The sequence below is a fragment of the Pipistrellus hanaki genome (genome assembly GCF_964339955.1).
Source record: "Pipistrellus hanaki genome assembly, chromosome: 10".
NCBI lineage: Eukaryota > Metazoa > Chordata > Mammalia > Chiroptera > Vespertilionidae > Pipistrellus > Pipistrellus hanaki.
The window spans coordinates 50614525-50629628 of record NC_140512.1 but is presented as its reverse complement, the minus strand read 5'-3'; the positions used below and the strand labels follow the sequence as shown (position 1 = coordinate 50629628).

At 37.2% G+C, this 15104-nt stretch overlaps 1 protein-coding gene across 1 annotated transcript in view; it reads left to right on the top strand.

The window, feature by feature from the left end:
* Positions 1 to 15104, top strand: part of NUP205 (nucleoporin 205) — a 73016-nt gene that overhangs the window by 47521 nt on the left and 10391 nt on the right. Inside the window, exons 27-36 of the mRNA XM_084896565.1 lie at positions 542 to 622; positions 1383 to 1574; positions 2671 to 2935; positions 3031 to 3129; positions 6410 to 6558; positions 7439 to 7630; positions 8522 to 8643; positions 10461 to 10599; positions 12783 to 12909; positions 14516 to 14592. Of these exons, the coding sequence (XP_084752691.1) occupies positions 542 to 622; positions 1383 to 1574; positions 2671 to 2935; positions 3031 to 3129; positions 6410 to 6558; positions 7439 to 7630; positions 8522 to 8643; positions 10461 to 10599; positions 12783 to 12909; positions 14516 to 14592 (1443 nt within the window). The remainder of the gene's footprint in view (positions 1 to 541; positions 623 to 1382; positions 1575 to 2670; positions 2936 to 3030; positions 3130 to 6409; positions 6559 to 7438; positions 7631 to 8521; positions 8644 to 10460; positions 10600 to 12782; positions 12910 to 14515; positions 14593 to 15104) is intronic.

The window sequence follows — 15104 nt, the reverse complement described above, 5'->3', positions numbered from 1 at the left end:
ACAGGGTAGAGCTCCAGGGCGTGTCCAGCTCGTCTCAGTCCTGATTGGCTGGACCCAAGAAGCAAACTAACTTATCAGTTATAGGTCTGTCCCCTGGTGGTCAGTGCATATCATGGGGAGCAGTTGAGCTGCCTTAGCATATCATTAGCATATTATGCTTTGATTGGTTGAACAGACAACTGGACACTTAGCATATTAGGCTTTTATTATATAGGATAGTTAGGCAGGATGCATTCTTATTATGATAAACTTTATCATCTTTATCTTTCTCATCCCTGCCCCCTGCTATGGAGTGGCTTTAACTATTTAACTTTCTGCCAGGTAAATGGTAATGACTTTACTAGTAGGAGGCTCTTTGGTACCACTCTCAAATGTGAGGGATATCTGATGTTTTTGACTGGAGACCAGATAGTGCCACAGTTAGATTACATACAGGTATCTGTGATTTCCCCTCTAGGGAAGCTTATAGGAATTGCTAGGGGTTACTCTTCTACCAGTGTCTGAAACAGTCTTATTTTTCTCTCTTTTCCTCCTTATATAGCTTCTTCATAGAGTTCTCGTAGCTGAAGTAAATGCTCTTCAGGGTATGGCAGCCATAGGACAGAGACCTCTGCTAATGGAGGTAAGTCGATCGAGTCTGTTCATTTTAAACTTTTAACTTCTTAAATTGCCAGTTAGAAGACAACCCAATAAATGGACTTCTAGTTCATTAATAAGTAAATTACTTAAAATTTTAACTTTAATGGAATCTTTCATTTTTTTACTTCATAAGTTTTATGAACTGAACTGAAGCTAATGTCTGGATGCCAGAGTAAGTAACATTTTTTCTGGTAGACCAGTTAAGGATTTGCAGCTCGTTTATGTTGTATATTAGACTGCACTTGTTCCCTATCAATGAGAGAGGAGAGAGTCATTTGTTGTCACAAGTGGTGATTTGTGGGTAAGAGGTCCGATGGGAAAAGCCACATACATGGAAACAGCTGGCTAAGCAAAAGCAAGAAATAGGAAATAAAAGACATGACAAGGAAACATCCCATTGAACTTGGGTTTTAGATAACTCTAGCGCTCCAGATTTAGTTTAAGTAGATAATTGAAAGGAGAACAAAGATGGGTTATAAAAAAGCTGATTTCCACCCCTACCACCTTTGCTTCCTGCCTTACACACAGCCACATACACACACATAGCCATATATATTGTTTTTCATAGCACTGGCCACCAATATAACATGGAAAGTTGTCTGCTGACTGACATACATGTAGAAAGTTTCCAAAATATTCTGTAAATGTTTTCAGGTTACCTGACTGTGAGAAAATTGGAGACTGTTGGTAAAAGATTGTATTTGCCATGTGTTAATCTTGTAATTCAATTTCTCTGGCTTTAGGAAATCAGCACCATACTTCAGTATGTGGTAGGAAGAAACAAGTTGTTGCAATGTCTTCATGCAAAACGGCATGTGTTGGAGTCATGGAGGCAGCTGGTCGAAATTATACTGACAGCTTGTCCCCAGGACCTCATTCAGACAGAGGACCGACAGTTGATCATTCGTGATATTTTACAGGATGTGCATGATAAGGTGAAATACTTCCTAAATTACTTCAGACTGCTGAACAAATGTTTATTATATATATGCTAGAGGCCTGATGCACAAAATCTGGGCAGGAGTAGGCCTTCCCCCGGATGCTGTCACTGGCTTCCCTCTGGCACCCAGGACGTGGGCTTCCCTCGCAGCCCTGGCTTCGTCCAGGAGGTCATCCAGAAAGAATGTCCAGTCTAATTAGCATATTATGATTTTATTATTATAGATAGTTTTCCAAACTCCTATTTTTTTAGTTTTAGATTAGGATTAGATAGAATTGCACAGTACCAATATTAAGACTTTCCTTGAAAACGGTATTAATTCTGGATAGTTGTCATTCTGAACCAGAGTTTGTATCAGAATTATCTAGGGAGTTTTTAAAAATCCACATGGACAAATTTTACACCAGACCTACTGAATAGGACACTAGTAGTGAGGCCATTTATATAATTTGCCATTAAAACCCCCCTAGGGAATTCTGAAGGGAATCCCTTCTGGTTAAAAACACGTTTCTCTCTGTTTATTAGCTTTTATTTTCTTGGAACAGTGTAATGCTATTCTTATATTCTTATAGTAATTGAAAAGCTAAGCATATCTATACTAATAAAAGCCTAGGTGGCCCTTGCACCCTCGCGTCATCACAAGATAGCTGCCCACACATCGTCACAATATGGCCATCACAAGATGGCCGGCAGGGGAGGGCAGTTGTGGGTGATCAGGCTGACAGGGGAAGGCAGTTGGGGGCAAACAGGCCAGCTGGTGAGGGTAGTTGGGGCCATCGGGCTGGCAGGGGAGTGGTTGGGTGATCAGGCTGGAAGGCAGAAGTGGTTAGGGGTAATTAGGCAGGCAGGTGAGTGGTTAGGAGCCAGCAGTCCCTGATTTTGAGAAGGATGTCCAACTGCTGGTTTAGGCCCGATCCCTAAACCAGCAGTCCGATATCTCTTGAGGGGTCCCAGATTGGAGAGTGTGTAGGTTGGTCTAAGGGATACCCATCCAGTGCATGAATTTCATGCACCAGGCCTCTGGTATAAAATATATTAATTACTGTAGCTGAAAGCAGGATCCTCACTCTGATTTGTCTTTCTACTTTAAGATACTGGATGATGAGGCAGCACAGGAGTTAATGCCAGTGGTAGCAGGTGCTGTGTTCACCCTGACCGCCCACCTAAGCCAAGCCGTGCGCACAGAGCAGAAGCAGCCATCAGCCTCGGGACTCGGAGAGGCCCATTATGCTTTTATGCTTGATAGCTCTTTCACCTCCCCTCCAGCACAGAACCCAGTGGTGGATTTCACTTCCGTTGGAGATTCTTCACTTCACATCATTTTGAAGAAACTGTTAGACTTCATTTTGAAGACAGGTTTTTTTCCATCAAAATTTTCTATAAATTATAGCTTTTGTATTTGTTTTAACTTGAGTTTGAAAAATGGCTTTTACTCTACTATGTCTCCCTAGGTGGTGGGTTCCAGCGAGTGAGGACACACCTGTATGGCTCTCTGCTTTATTACCTACAGATTGCGCAGAGACCCGATGAACCGGACACCTTAGAAACAGGTAGAATTAGGTCTCTAATCTGTTCCGTTTTAGGACTTGTTAAATTTTAAAAATCACTTTCCATCTTTTGTCTAAGCAAAGCTGTAATAAACAAATCTGTGGGATCACTTAAAGGTGTACTCTAAAATAGAGAAGAATGGTTGGTTTTCTGAAATTATGAAGGTAGTCTGTGAAAACAAACCCTCGAACACAACTCTAGCTTATGTTTTAACTCGCTGTCCTGCCCCTGGTTCACTGAACAATGTGCTGTGGTGTGTGCACCCTCATTCCTCTTTTGTAGTGCAGCCCAGTACACAGATAGGTGAGCCTTGTAAAATGGCTCTGTTTTTCCAAAGCACGGAAGTAACATTATTTTACAATTTTCTTTGTTCATAGGTATTGAATTATTTCTAATTTTACTATAAAAAATGTTGTCTTAAGTAGTCTTTTATATGCTTATGTATTTTTCAAGAAGAATAATTCATGGGGGAATTTCATGACAAGAGTGTGCACATTTTTCTTTTAATAGATTCTCTTGAATAGCCCTCTACCATTTACATGCTCATCTGTAGCATACATGTCTTTTTTACTAATGTGAAGTTTTTCTTGGACAAATTGCAAGAAGTAGAATTTCTTGTTTAGAAGATATGCATATTTTAAATATTGATAAATGTTGCTTTCTAAAATGTAGTATTTTTAATTGATAGTTATAAGCTGATTCTTTGGTCTCTAGATATGAAAAATGTTTTTGACATTTCAACAGACCAGTCAGTTTAACCGGAGTTATTCTGCTATTTAGGAACTTATTGTAAGCACTTTTGGATAATGGACTCCTTGTGCCCTATTTAGAATCTTTAGGATGGATGTGGAGAGAGTAGAGTGCCTGAAGAATGGCTGCTTTGTAATATACACATCCAACAGCAACTTGGGCTTACTTCTCACAGGTGGCAAGATACCATGACCTTCCTGTGATATTGCGCCCTATATATATTAAAAAAAAAAAAAAAAAAAAGAATCTTTAGGAGTGTTTGTCATTTTGTACATACATTCTTTTTAAAGAAAAAATATATATATTTTCATTGATTTTTTTTTTTTTTAGAGAGAGAGGAAAGGAGAAAGAGAAAGAAAGAGAAAGACTTATGTGAAAACATCAGTCCGATCTGTTGCCTTCTGTAGGGGATCCAATCCTGACTAGGAATCTAACCCACAACCTGGGTATGTGCCCTGACCGGAAATACAGCCAGTGACCTTGCGGTGAATGGGACAACGTTCAACCAACTGAGGCACACCGGCCAGGGATCTGTACATAGATTCTTAAAAATCACACTGTGGCCCTGGCTGGTTGGGCTCAGTGGATAGAGCATGGGCCTGCAGACTGAAGGGTCCTGGGTTTGATTCTGGTCAAGAGCACATGCTTAGGTTGTAGGCTCGATCCCTAGTAGGGGCCATGCAGGTGGCAGCCAATGGATGATTCTCATCATTGATGTTTCTATCTCTCTCCCCCATCTCTTCCTCTCTGAAATCAATAAAAATAAATAAAACCCCACTCTGTGTATAAGACCCAGATTATCTCATATTATTCTTTATTGGTTATATATTTTTTATGTAATCTCTTTCTTAAAAGGTAATAATAGCTAAATGATGTATTTATAGTAATGCCCTACCCTCTTTTTTTTTTAACTTTTTAAATTTTTTTTACATTTTTTTATTAAGTTATTATCTGTGTACATATTTTAACATTGCCCCACCCCCCCCTCATACATACCCTCCCTCCCCAGAGTTTTGTGTCCATTGGTTGTACTTATATGCATGTATACAAGTCCTTCGGTTGATCTATTATCTCCCCCAGATCTCCCTACCCTCCCTGCTGTAATTTGACAGTTTGCTTGTTCCTTTACTGTCTCTATGTCTATCTTTTGGTTCTTCAGTTTATAATGTTCTTTATCATCCATACATAAGTGAGGTCATGTGGTGTTTCTCTTTCATTGACTGGCTTATTTCATGATGTTCTCCAATTCCATCCAGGTTGTTGCAAATTATGAGAATTCCTTCTTTTTTATGGCAGCATATAATAGTATTCCATTGTGTAGATGTACCATAGTTTTTTGATCCAATCATCTGCTGACGGGCACCTAGGCTGTTTCCAAATTCTAGCTATTGTAGTTTGTGCTATATAATGAACATAGGGGTGCATATATCCTTTCTGATTGGTGTTTCTAGTTTCTTGGAATATATTCCTAGGAGTGGGATTACTGGGTCAAATGGGAGTTCCATTTTCAGTTTTTTGAGGAAACTCCATACTGTTTTCCATAGTGGTTGCACCAGTCTGCATTCCCACCAGCAGTGCACGAGGGTTCCTTTTTCTCCGCAACCTCGCCAACACTTGTCATTTGTTGATTTGTTGATGTTGGCCAAGAAATCCCCTACCCTCTTAAATAATGCACAAAAATACTTCTAAGGTCATTAATAATAAAATAACAGTTTAGAGAAGCTTTTTAAACAGAAGAACTTTTTTTTACAAGTGAGAGTTAGGAATGGGGATCCCACTCCCTTTTGCCCTAATATAACTCCCTATTTTCCTCCTCTTTTAACATTGTATTTAGTTGAATTGGCGAAAATTACCACTTAACCACTAGGTGGAGCTTTACATTATGATTTTGATAAATTATTATCAAGTTGTAGTATAGCAAAATGACCTGAAAGAAAATTTTTTGTTTGTAATTTTCAAATGATCAATGTTTAGAATACTTTCATCACTTAATTAATTTTTTTCTTAGCTATATTTGCTGGTTATTTTGACTTATTTTAAGTAGCAAAGTACCTTTTCCCTCTAGGTAATAGTGTTTTTAAGTTTTAAATTAGAAATATTAAATTTAATAAGTTTTCATTGAGTACATACTTTTATGCCAGATACTGTACTACTTTCTGTTTTGTTTTAAAACAACTGAATTTTAATGTTTACCTACTTACTTTCCATACCACTTTTACTGTGTTTTTAATGTAACCATATTTTGGGCAGCCATTTACCTTGTTTTGTGTAAAAGGAATCTGACTTACTGAGATGAAATAACTTGCTTATCTGGCAGATATGAGAAACAGAATTCAGTTTTAAGTTTTCTCCATTTGTTTAGTTCTTGAATGTTGTTTCTCTTGACCTTAACACCTCACATCATCATATTTTTGTTTTGTAATTTTTTCTTATTGTAGTTTGACAGATAATATCTACTAGCATGTGCATGAAGTGTAATGATTCATTGATCAAATTGGAATGTTTTAACTTTTTCTATTGTAACTCTTTTAGCCAAAAAAACCATGTGGGAAAGGTTGACGGCCCCTGAAGATGTGTTTAGTAAATTACAGAGAGAAAACATAGCCATCATTGAGAGCTACGGTGCTGCCCTCATGGAAGTGGTCTGTCGAGATGCCTGTGATGGTCACGAGATTGGAAGGGTATAGTATCTCCTGTTTAGCATTATAATTGAACAAATATTTTTACTTATTACTTTTCTTATAAACTGATTCAACTTTTTAAATATGTTATATATTGAGAATTATTTTCTACAGTGTATTTGCTTATTTTCTATAATTTGGAGTTTCTATTTTATTTAGTCATATGTTTTGTTTAATTCTGTTTAGAATCTCAATTAGTTCAGAATTTTCCCTCAGAGTAATCTTTTTGCCTATTTTGAGGTTGGTCTGACACTAGTAGAAATAACAGAGGTGGTGCAGACAACTTTCTGCTGGTGGAAAATTACGTAGCATATGAATCATGTTGAAAACCATGGGAGACCAGGTTTTTAAGAAATGCATACAATATAAACTGTAGTTAAAACCAGGATTTTAAGAAATGCGTACTATATAAACTATAGTAAATTCTCAGTTATATTTTTAAAAATGCTTGTGTTCTTATGCATAGGAAAAAGACTAGGAGGAGATAGAACAAAATGGATTAACTATATTTATCAAACTATGTATTTTCTGTATACTTTTCTATAATGAGTGTGTAAAATTTTACCATTAGGGGAAAAAAATCTTTGCTCTAATAAGTAATGTTTAGATTATGCTGAAATATATTAAATACAATTACTTTAATGTATTAGGTTTTGTTTCAGGAAAAAACTTTACCCTGAAAATTTTCCTTTTATTTACCAATCGAGATTTTCGGTACATAGCTTTCAGTTTCTCAAAAAAAAAAAAAAAAAAAAAAAAAAGTTTTATTGTAAGCAATGGTTTTTCTTGTAAGAAAAATTCTGAATATTTCCAGAAGAAGGCCATTTCTGTCTTCAATTTGGTAGCCTCCTCCATGTCTCACACTTGGATTTACCTCCAGATGCTGGCGCTGGCTCTGCTCGATCGGATCGTCTCCGTGGACAAGCAGCAGCAGTGGCTGCTGTACCTGTCCAACAGCGGCTATTTGAAGGTGCTTGTGGACAGCTTGGTGGAAGATGACCATACTTTGCAGAGCTTACTCACACCGCAACCTCCACTTCTAAAAGCTCTTTATACTTATGAGTCCAAAATGGTAAGGCTTTATATTCATTTGAAGTTAGATTGCTGTTGGTTTCCTCTTGGGATGATAGATGTAGTAAAGAATGTTAATGTAGACTAGTATATTTGGAATATTTCTCTCATGTAGTCCAGAATCATTCTCAGAAATTTTAAATTTGGGGATATGTGCTAGAAACGTATCTTCTAAGCATGCCAAAGTTGAGTTGAAATGTTCCTGAGCGGGGTAGTTGGATAATGGGACTTCTGCCTGCTCACGTTGCTGGTGGTGGCGAAAGATGTGACACTCAGTGCTCTGTGAGGCGGGCAGGCAGCCAAGTTATCCTTCCACACAAGGTTCTGGCACAGCAGTTGCCTCCTGAACGTTCCCTCCAAGGTTCACTCAATCCTGCTTTAGACACAGGATTTCCATGCAGTCTTTAATTCATCATTTCCTTTACTCCAAATCAGTTTTCTCTGCTTCTGACTGCTTAAAAATATTACAGTGTCACAGTAATAGAAGCACTAAAGTCTACTAGATTGTTTATTAATTTTTTCATTCCTCTACTCGTTTATTCATGTATTTATTAAATATACATATTATATACTAGGCGTGGCACTCGGTACGTGAGGATACAGCTGTGAGCAGAGTAAACAATCTTCCCTCCCTAAGCCACATGATGATAACAGGAAGTACTGTTTAGTTGGATACTTAATTCATGTAAAACATGCATGCGGCACTTCGGATTTGCTATGCCATTCAATACTCAGAAAATCCTATGACAAACATGATGTAATGTGTCCTTTCATAGCCAGAATTCCTCTTTAGTGATGATTCAAGATCAGAAATGTGCTATAAGGGTCTTCTTTTTATCTCAAGTACTTGATATTATTTCTGCAGTGATGATTTTCTTTGGTGACTTCTTAGGCATTTCTCACAAGAGTGGCTAAGATACAGCAGGGTGCTTTAGAGCTGCTGAGGTCGGGGGTGATTGTGAGGCTGGCACAATGCCAAGTCTATGACATGCGCCCAGAAATGGACTCGCAGGGGTAAGTGTCCATATAGATGAAGTTCTCTGTGAAGGTTTATTAAGGGAAAAAAGAGATTCCAACATAATTTTGTCACTGGTTTATAATTCCACCTGAGCAGTACTCTTTTATCTTAATGATTTTTGGGGGGTGTTGGGTGGGTTATACATATTAGAAACCCATACTAATAAAAGAGAAAGATGCAAATTGACCATACCTTTGCGATGCCTATCGGCCAATCAGGAGTGGGTATGCAAATTAACCCAACAAAGATGCCGGGTCAATTTGCATATGCAGGTGCCCAGTGGCCAGGGCAATGCAGGCGTTCCGCACCACCCTAGCTGCCCTGGGCCTCTGGGCAGCGTGGGAAGGTGGAAAGGCAGCTCTGGCTGGAGCAAAGGCGGTGCTGGCAACAAGGGGAAGGAAGGCCCATTCTTGCATGAATCTTCATGCATTGGGCCTGTAGTGTACTAATAAATGGAAATTGCTAATTAGGGTAAAAGTGGGTAGGGACCTAATGCTTTCTATTTTATAGCAGTAATATAATAGGAAAGTGGGAGAGTATTTTGTTAGTAAATTTTTTACCCAACTTTGTTTTGTATAGATGAAATACATGTTTTCAGTGATAGTGGTCCTTGAAAGTATTATCATGAAATTACAGTTCATTGTGGATTTCCTATTTCTGAGATTGGAATAGCAGTTTATATTTTCCTCATTTTAACATTTCACCAACTGCTTGCTAATTTGAAAGCAAAAGGTCATGTTAATTTAAGCTTCAGATTTCTTAGCAAATTTCCCAGTTCAGTTTGAATACAGATTTTGTTTTTCCTTTTTTTTGTCTACATGATTACAACATTGTTAGGCAAATAGCTTGCCCACCTAGTAGCAAATAACACTTTTTAATAATTTTCTTCAAAGGATCCATTGGCAAGCTGAATATTTGAATTTTTCGGGACTAACAATAGAACTATTTTACCTCCAAAAAAATTGGTTAATGCTGCTTTTTAAAATTTTAAACACGAGAATTACTATTTTCACCTTACACAAAAAGGATTGAGTTAATTACATTTCTCAGATCATGGCATTTGTCTGTGCAAAGCCTTTCTCTTATTTTATTTCCTTTCTTTTCTTTTTTCTTTTTAAATATATTTTATTGAATTTTTACAGAGAGGAAGGGAGAGGGATAGAGAGCTAGAAACATCGATGAGAGAGAATCATCGAGCAGCTGCATCCTGCACGCCCCCTACCGGAGTTGTGCCTGCAACCAATGTACATGCCCTTGACCGGAATCGAACCTGGGACCTTTCAGTCCGCAGGCCGACGCTCTATCCACTGAGCCAAACCGGTTTCGGCTATTTCCTTTATTTTCATGTTTTCTGTCTATTCCCTCCTCTTCAGCAGGCAACCATTTTCTTTAGTCTTTAAATGTAAACATTTATAATAGGTAATAATTTTATAACTACAGTGATCTGAGATTTAATCTTTAAAAGTCAAATGACTTACAACCTCATTTTAACTAAAAATTTTTAAAAAATATAATAGACTACAAATGCAGATTCATTTTTGGCTTTGGGAACAGGAGAGGGAAATTTGGGGAAAGACGTGTTTTTATTTGTTTCTTACTCATAATCCCTATGGCCCAAGGGAACATTTTGAGTAGAATAAATATACCGAGGAAATTTCAAGCATTGCTTTTTCAAATTATGCAGATTTTCTTACTAAGGATTTTTAAAATAACTTCTGTGGTGGTTTGCTATGGAGATAGATGGTCAGGGACGTGTGAGTGTATCTTAACCCTTGCACTGTTGCTCTCTCCTTTTCGGTGGAAATGAATGAAGCATGTTTGGCATGAGGGAGCCCCCTGTGTTCATCCCAACTCCAGTGGACCGGTACCGGCAGATTCTCCTTCCAGCTCTCCGCCTGTGCCAGGTCATCCTCACGTCGAGCATGGCCCAGCACTTGCAGGCAGCAGGGCAGGTAAGGGGAACCTTTGGCATACTAAGTTATCTCATGCCAAATCCTCGTGTGACAAATGCAGAAACCCTAGGATAGAAAGCATGAGTGAATTGACTGTAATCATCCTGTTTGTCACCCACCTGGGTATTGAAAACAGGGCTCTGTACTTTACTCTGAACTTCATTGGCCTGTTTTTATACTTTGTTTAAATAAAACACTACAGCTAATTAATAGAATAGTGAGATGGAAAGCAAGAGATCTAAATTTGTTCTTTAGTAAAGGAAACTGTGATAGGAATAAGCTGGCTTCTAAAATATAATTAAGCCAGGTATTTATTGAGAGGAGGCTATATACCAGGTGAGGCCTTGCAGTAAATACAAAAGATAGATGATACACCACATTTAGTTATGATATTTAGAGACTGAAGCAATATAAATAAGTGAATTTTCATCCTAGCTGGTTTGGCTCAGTGGATAGTGTCATCCTGAGAACGAAAGGGTCCCGGGTTCGATTCCTGTTAAAGGCACATCTCATCATTGATGTTTTTAGCTCTCCCTCTTCTTTTCTCCCTGAAATCAATAAAATATATTTTTAAAAAGTGAATTTTCAAACTCAATAAAAAATATTTTTAGCACTCCAGAAATTAGTTTTATTTTCATTGTTTTTCAGTGAAACCTACAATATATATATTATTTCTTTAAACTAATAATACAATATATAATTTAGCCTTTCACTGATTAATTAGGCTTGTCATTATGAATCTACAGTCTTATTGTATTGCTCTATTACTGTGATACCCTCAGGAACTAAGTCCTAGTAATTTATGGTAATTTTATCTGCTTTTCCTGCATCAGTTCAGGCTTATCAAGATAGAATGCTGCTGTTTCTAAGATGCCACCTTATTTTGTACTGAATTAGTCTAAGTGATATTCTACCTTTCATGCTGGGCTTTGAGTCAGTTCTTTAATACTCAACCACTTCCCTTGTCTTCTACAGTATTATGGTTAAGACTTTTTAGTAGAAGTTGGCCATAGTGGTATAAGACATCAGTTCTCTGATACCAGGCTTAATAACTACACCAGAATCTCTTAAGGAGCATCTTTAAAAAATACAGATTACCGAGCTCCACATCCAGTGATTATGGGCTAAGACAGGAATCCGAATTGAAAAATTGAAAGGGACACAGTTCCTGACTCACATGTTCGGCTTGTTTGGGCATCATCCCTGTGAAAGCATTTATGATCAAGTTGAGGACACCTTGTATGTGAAAATAGGGTTCTCCATAATGGTGCACTGTAAATCCCAAGTGGAAAGGCAGAGTTTGGAGGTAAGGGTTTTGAGCTCAGTCATTTTACCCTGTCCAAAGGAGAACTAAACAAAAGCTTTTATGTGATTCTCCCATGTCACATTAGCAGACTTTCATAGAGTCACTTCGTAACTCATTTTCATACCCACTGATTTCAAACTCATGTTCTATTTCCATCTGGAAAAAAATAAAAGAAATAAAATAGGGTTCAAACAGTAGTTTTCATACACTACTTCTAAGGTATATTCTTCTACAGTAGCCTCTAAATATATTAACTTTTTAAATTTATTGATTGATTTTTAGAGAGAGAGAGAGAGAGACATTAATTTGTTGTTCCACTTATTTATTCATTCATTGGTTGACTCCTTCTATATGCCCTGACAACCTTGGCATATTGGGAAGATGCTCTAACCAATTGAGCTACCCAGCCAGGGCTAAATTTTTAAACTTTGAAGTAATCCCTTAACTTTCTTAGAATTTTAGGTAAGTGTTTGCTTCTTTAAGAAATTAGCTATGTAAGTGCAAAAGGCAATTGCTTGTTTAATGTTCTTTATTACATTGAATTACTTGTTTCAATGTTACAAGAAAGATAAGTTGTACATTTATAATTTTCTATTCTTTCACTTATTTTATTTAAAAAATATTTTTATTGATTTCAGACAGTAAGGGAGAGGGAGAGAGACATAGAAACATCAATGATGAGAAAGAATCATTGATTGCTGCCTCCTGCACGCCCCCTACTGGGGATCTGAGCCCGAAACCTGGTTATGTTCCCTTGACTGGAATCAAACTTGGGACTCTTCCGTCTTCAGGCCCACGCTCTATCCACTGAAGCAAACCATCTAGGGCTGTTCTTTCACTTCTGTGTCTTTGTTTCTCCTCCTTTTTCTCGGCGTAGGTGTTGCAGTTTCTCATTTCGCATTCTGATACCATACAAGCAATCCTGCGTTGCCAGGACGTTAGTGCTGGGTCTTTGCAGGAACTGGCTCTGCTCACAGGAATTATAAGTAAAGCAGCACTTCCAGGTGAGTTGAGTGTGCTGAACAGACTTTTAATAATTCTTTTCAAACTTACATGTGCACTTAATAGCATGAGGTTTTAATTACTTTGAAGTACAGACAGTCCTCAGGTTAGTCAGACTTGACATACGTCGTTTCATGGTTAATATCACCATCTCATTTATTTATTAAAAAAAAGTTCTGTCATTTTGACGTACATACATATTATTCTATAATATAATTAATTTGTTTTAAATGTTCCCATTAAATTATAAGTCCATTTATAACTTTGTATGCCCCATATTGCCTAGTCCAGTACTGTATATGTCACACCTCCTCAAATACTTATTGGCAGGTTAATTTTTCTGACTCACAGATATTCTGAAAAGGATTTTGAAGTTGAAAGTGAAACTTATGGTACACAGAGTAGTCAGGTGGCATTTAACAAAAGGGCTCTATAGAAACTGAGAATTGATGGTCTTTTTAAATAGAAGCAGCAGTTGATGGGCAGAGGCAAAAAAACAAAAACAAAAACAAAACCCACAAAAAAAAACAAAAAAGGGGAAAGAATGGGGAATAGCAACATACGTTGCAGAGTACAGAAAGTTCGAGGACAAAGGGAAAAGTTCCATGGTAGTATTGACATATTTGACAGAAACCAGGTTTTTGCCTTATTTTGGAATATAAGAGAGACCTGACACATTTCAAATACTGTAGTGAGAAAAAACGCTCTGTGGCAGGGAAGTTTTAAAGAAAGTGAATCTGGGAGCAGACTCCCAGAGGAGAAGGAGGGCAGGGCTGGCATCTAGTGGAGTAATGAAGCTCAGGTGAGGCGTAACAAGCCAGCATGTGCCAGTATATCCTGTAGGTTTGTGTTGAGGTCATGGGCCAAAAAACCTACAAAGAGGACTGTCATTATAAGGAGCAAAGGCTAAGATTCTGGTTTATAGGCTATGGAGCATATGCTTGGAAATAAATGAATTAAAGAGGTTGTGAAAATGGATAGAAAGTTAGGGTGGCCAAGACAAGTTCAGGTGGGTTCTCCTCAGCATGTCCATGGTCATGGAAGAAAGAAAGAAACTAATGGGATAATGACTTGTGGGTTTGCTTGGAGTCCGTGGTATTGTAAGAAATTGATCAACTTGATTTAGGAATTTGGAGTCCGTGGTATTTATGAAATTGATCAGCTTGATTTAGGAATTTTGAAAATGGTCCATACAGAGAAGTTCAATGGAAACTTTTGCATATGTGCAAAACTAGTTTGACTAAAGGAAAAGGAAAAATCAAATGATACAATACCTAGAAAGGGTAAGAGAAATGCATTTTATTCTTAGTGTTTTATATTCTTAACTCTTTCATGAAAAAATAATTTACTGCTGACTTTAGAAATTTTTACCTTTTATAGCAATAGACAAAAAGTAGATTTTTCTCAATAACTTTGAAAAGTGCCTTTTAAAAATCACTAATTGATCTAGATTTAGATATCTAAATTTCTCCAACATCTTCTTGGTAGAGTCTGTATCTATTTATGCAAATAAAGACTATAAAATACTAGAACTACTCCTTTTAGCTTTTTAATGTTTTTATTTTATTGATTATAAAACTATATTTAAAGGCATTCCAAATTTTCTAGGTATATTAAGTGAACTGGATGTTGATGTAAATGAAGGATCCCTGATGGAGCTACAGGGACATATTGGAAGATTCCAGGTAACTGATTCTTATTTCTTTAAAGAGCAGTTGTAAGACTTTTAGCAAAATACAACAGTCCCTTCACTCATCCTCCCCAATCTGCTGTCTGGATTTGGGCAAACCCTTTCAACTATTTTAGTTGATCCTTGTTATCTCTAAATAATATACTTATATTGCTACTATTTGATTATCCAATTTTAGACATCATCATTGACTTCCAACACTTCTGACACTCTACTCACCTAGCCAAACCAGTTAGGGCATGGCTGTGCTTGTTACAGATTGTCTTCTATTTGCCATTTCACTTTGTTTCTCATTGTTTATTGACTTGTGTTTTTTTAATGAGTATGTACCAAGGAATTATTTGGTGTGATACAGAGAATTCTTTGGCAAACACATAGATTCTAGTTGGGATTCACTCACTGCTAAAAACAAATTGATATTTTTGTAATGAGTTGACTGCCAATCATAGACATTTGCAAAAAGGTGAATTTAATAGTGCTAGCTTTAGTTGCCTCCATTAGAATAAG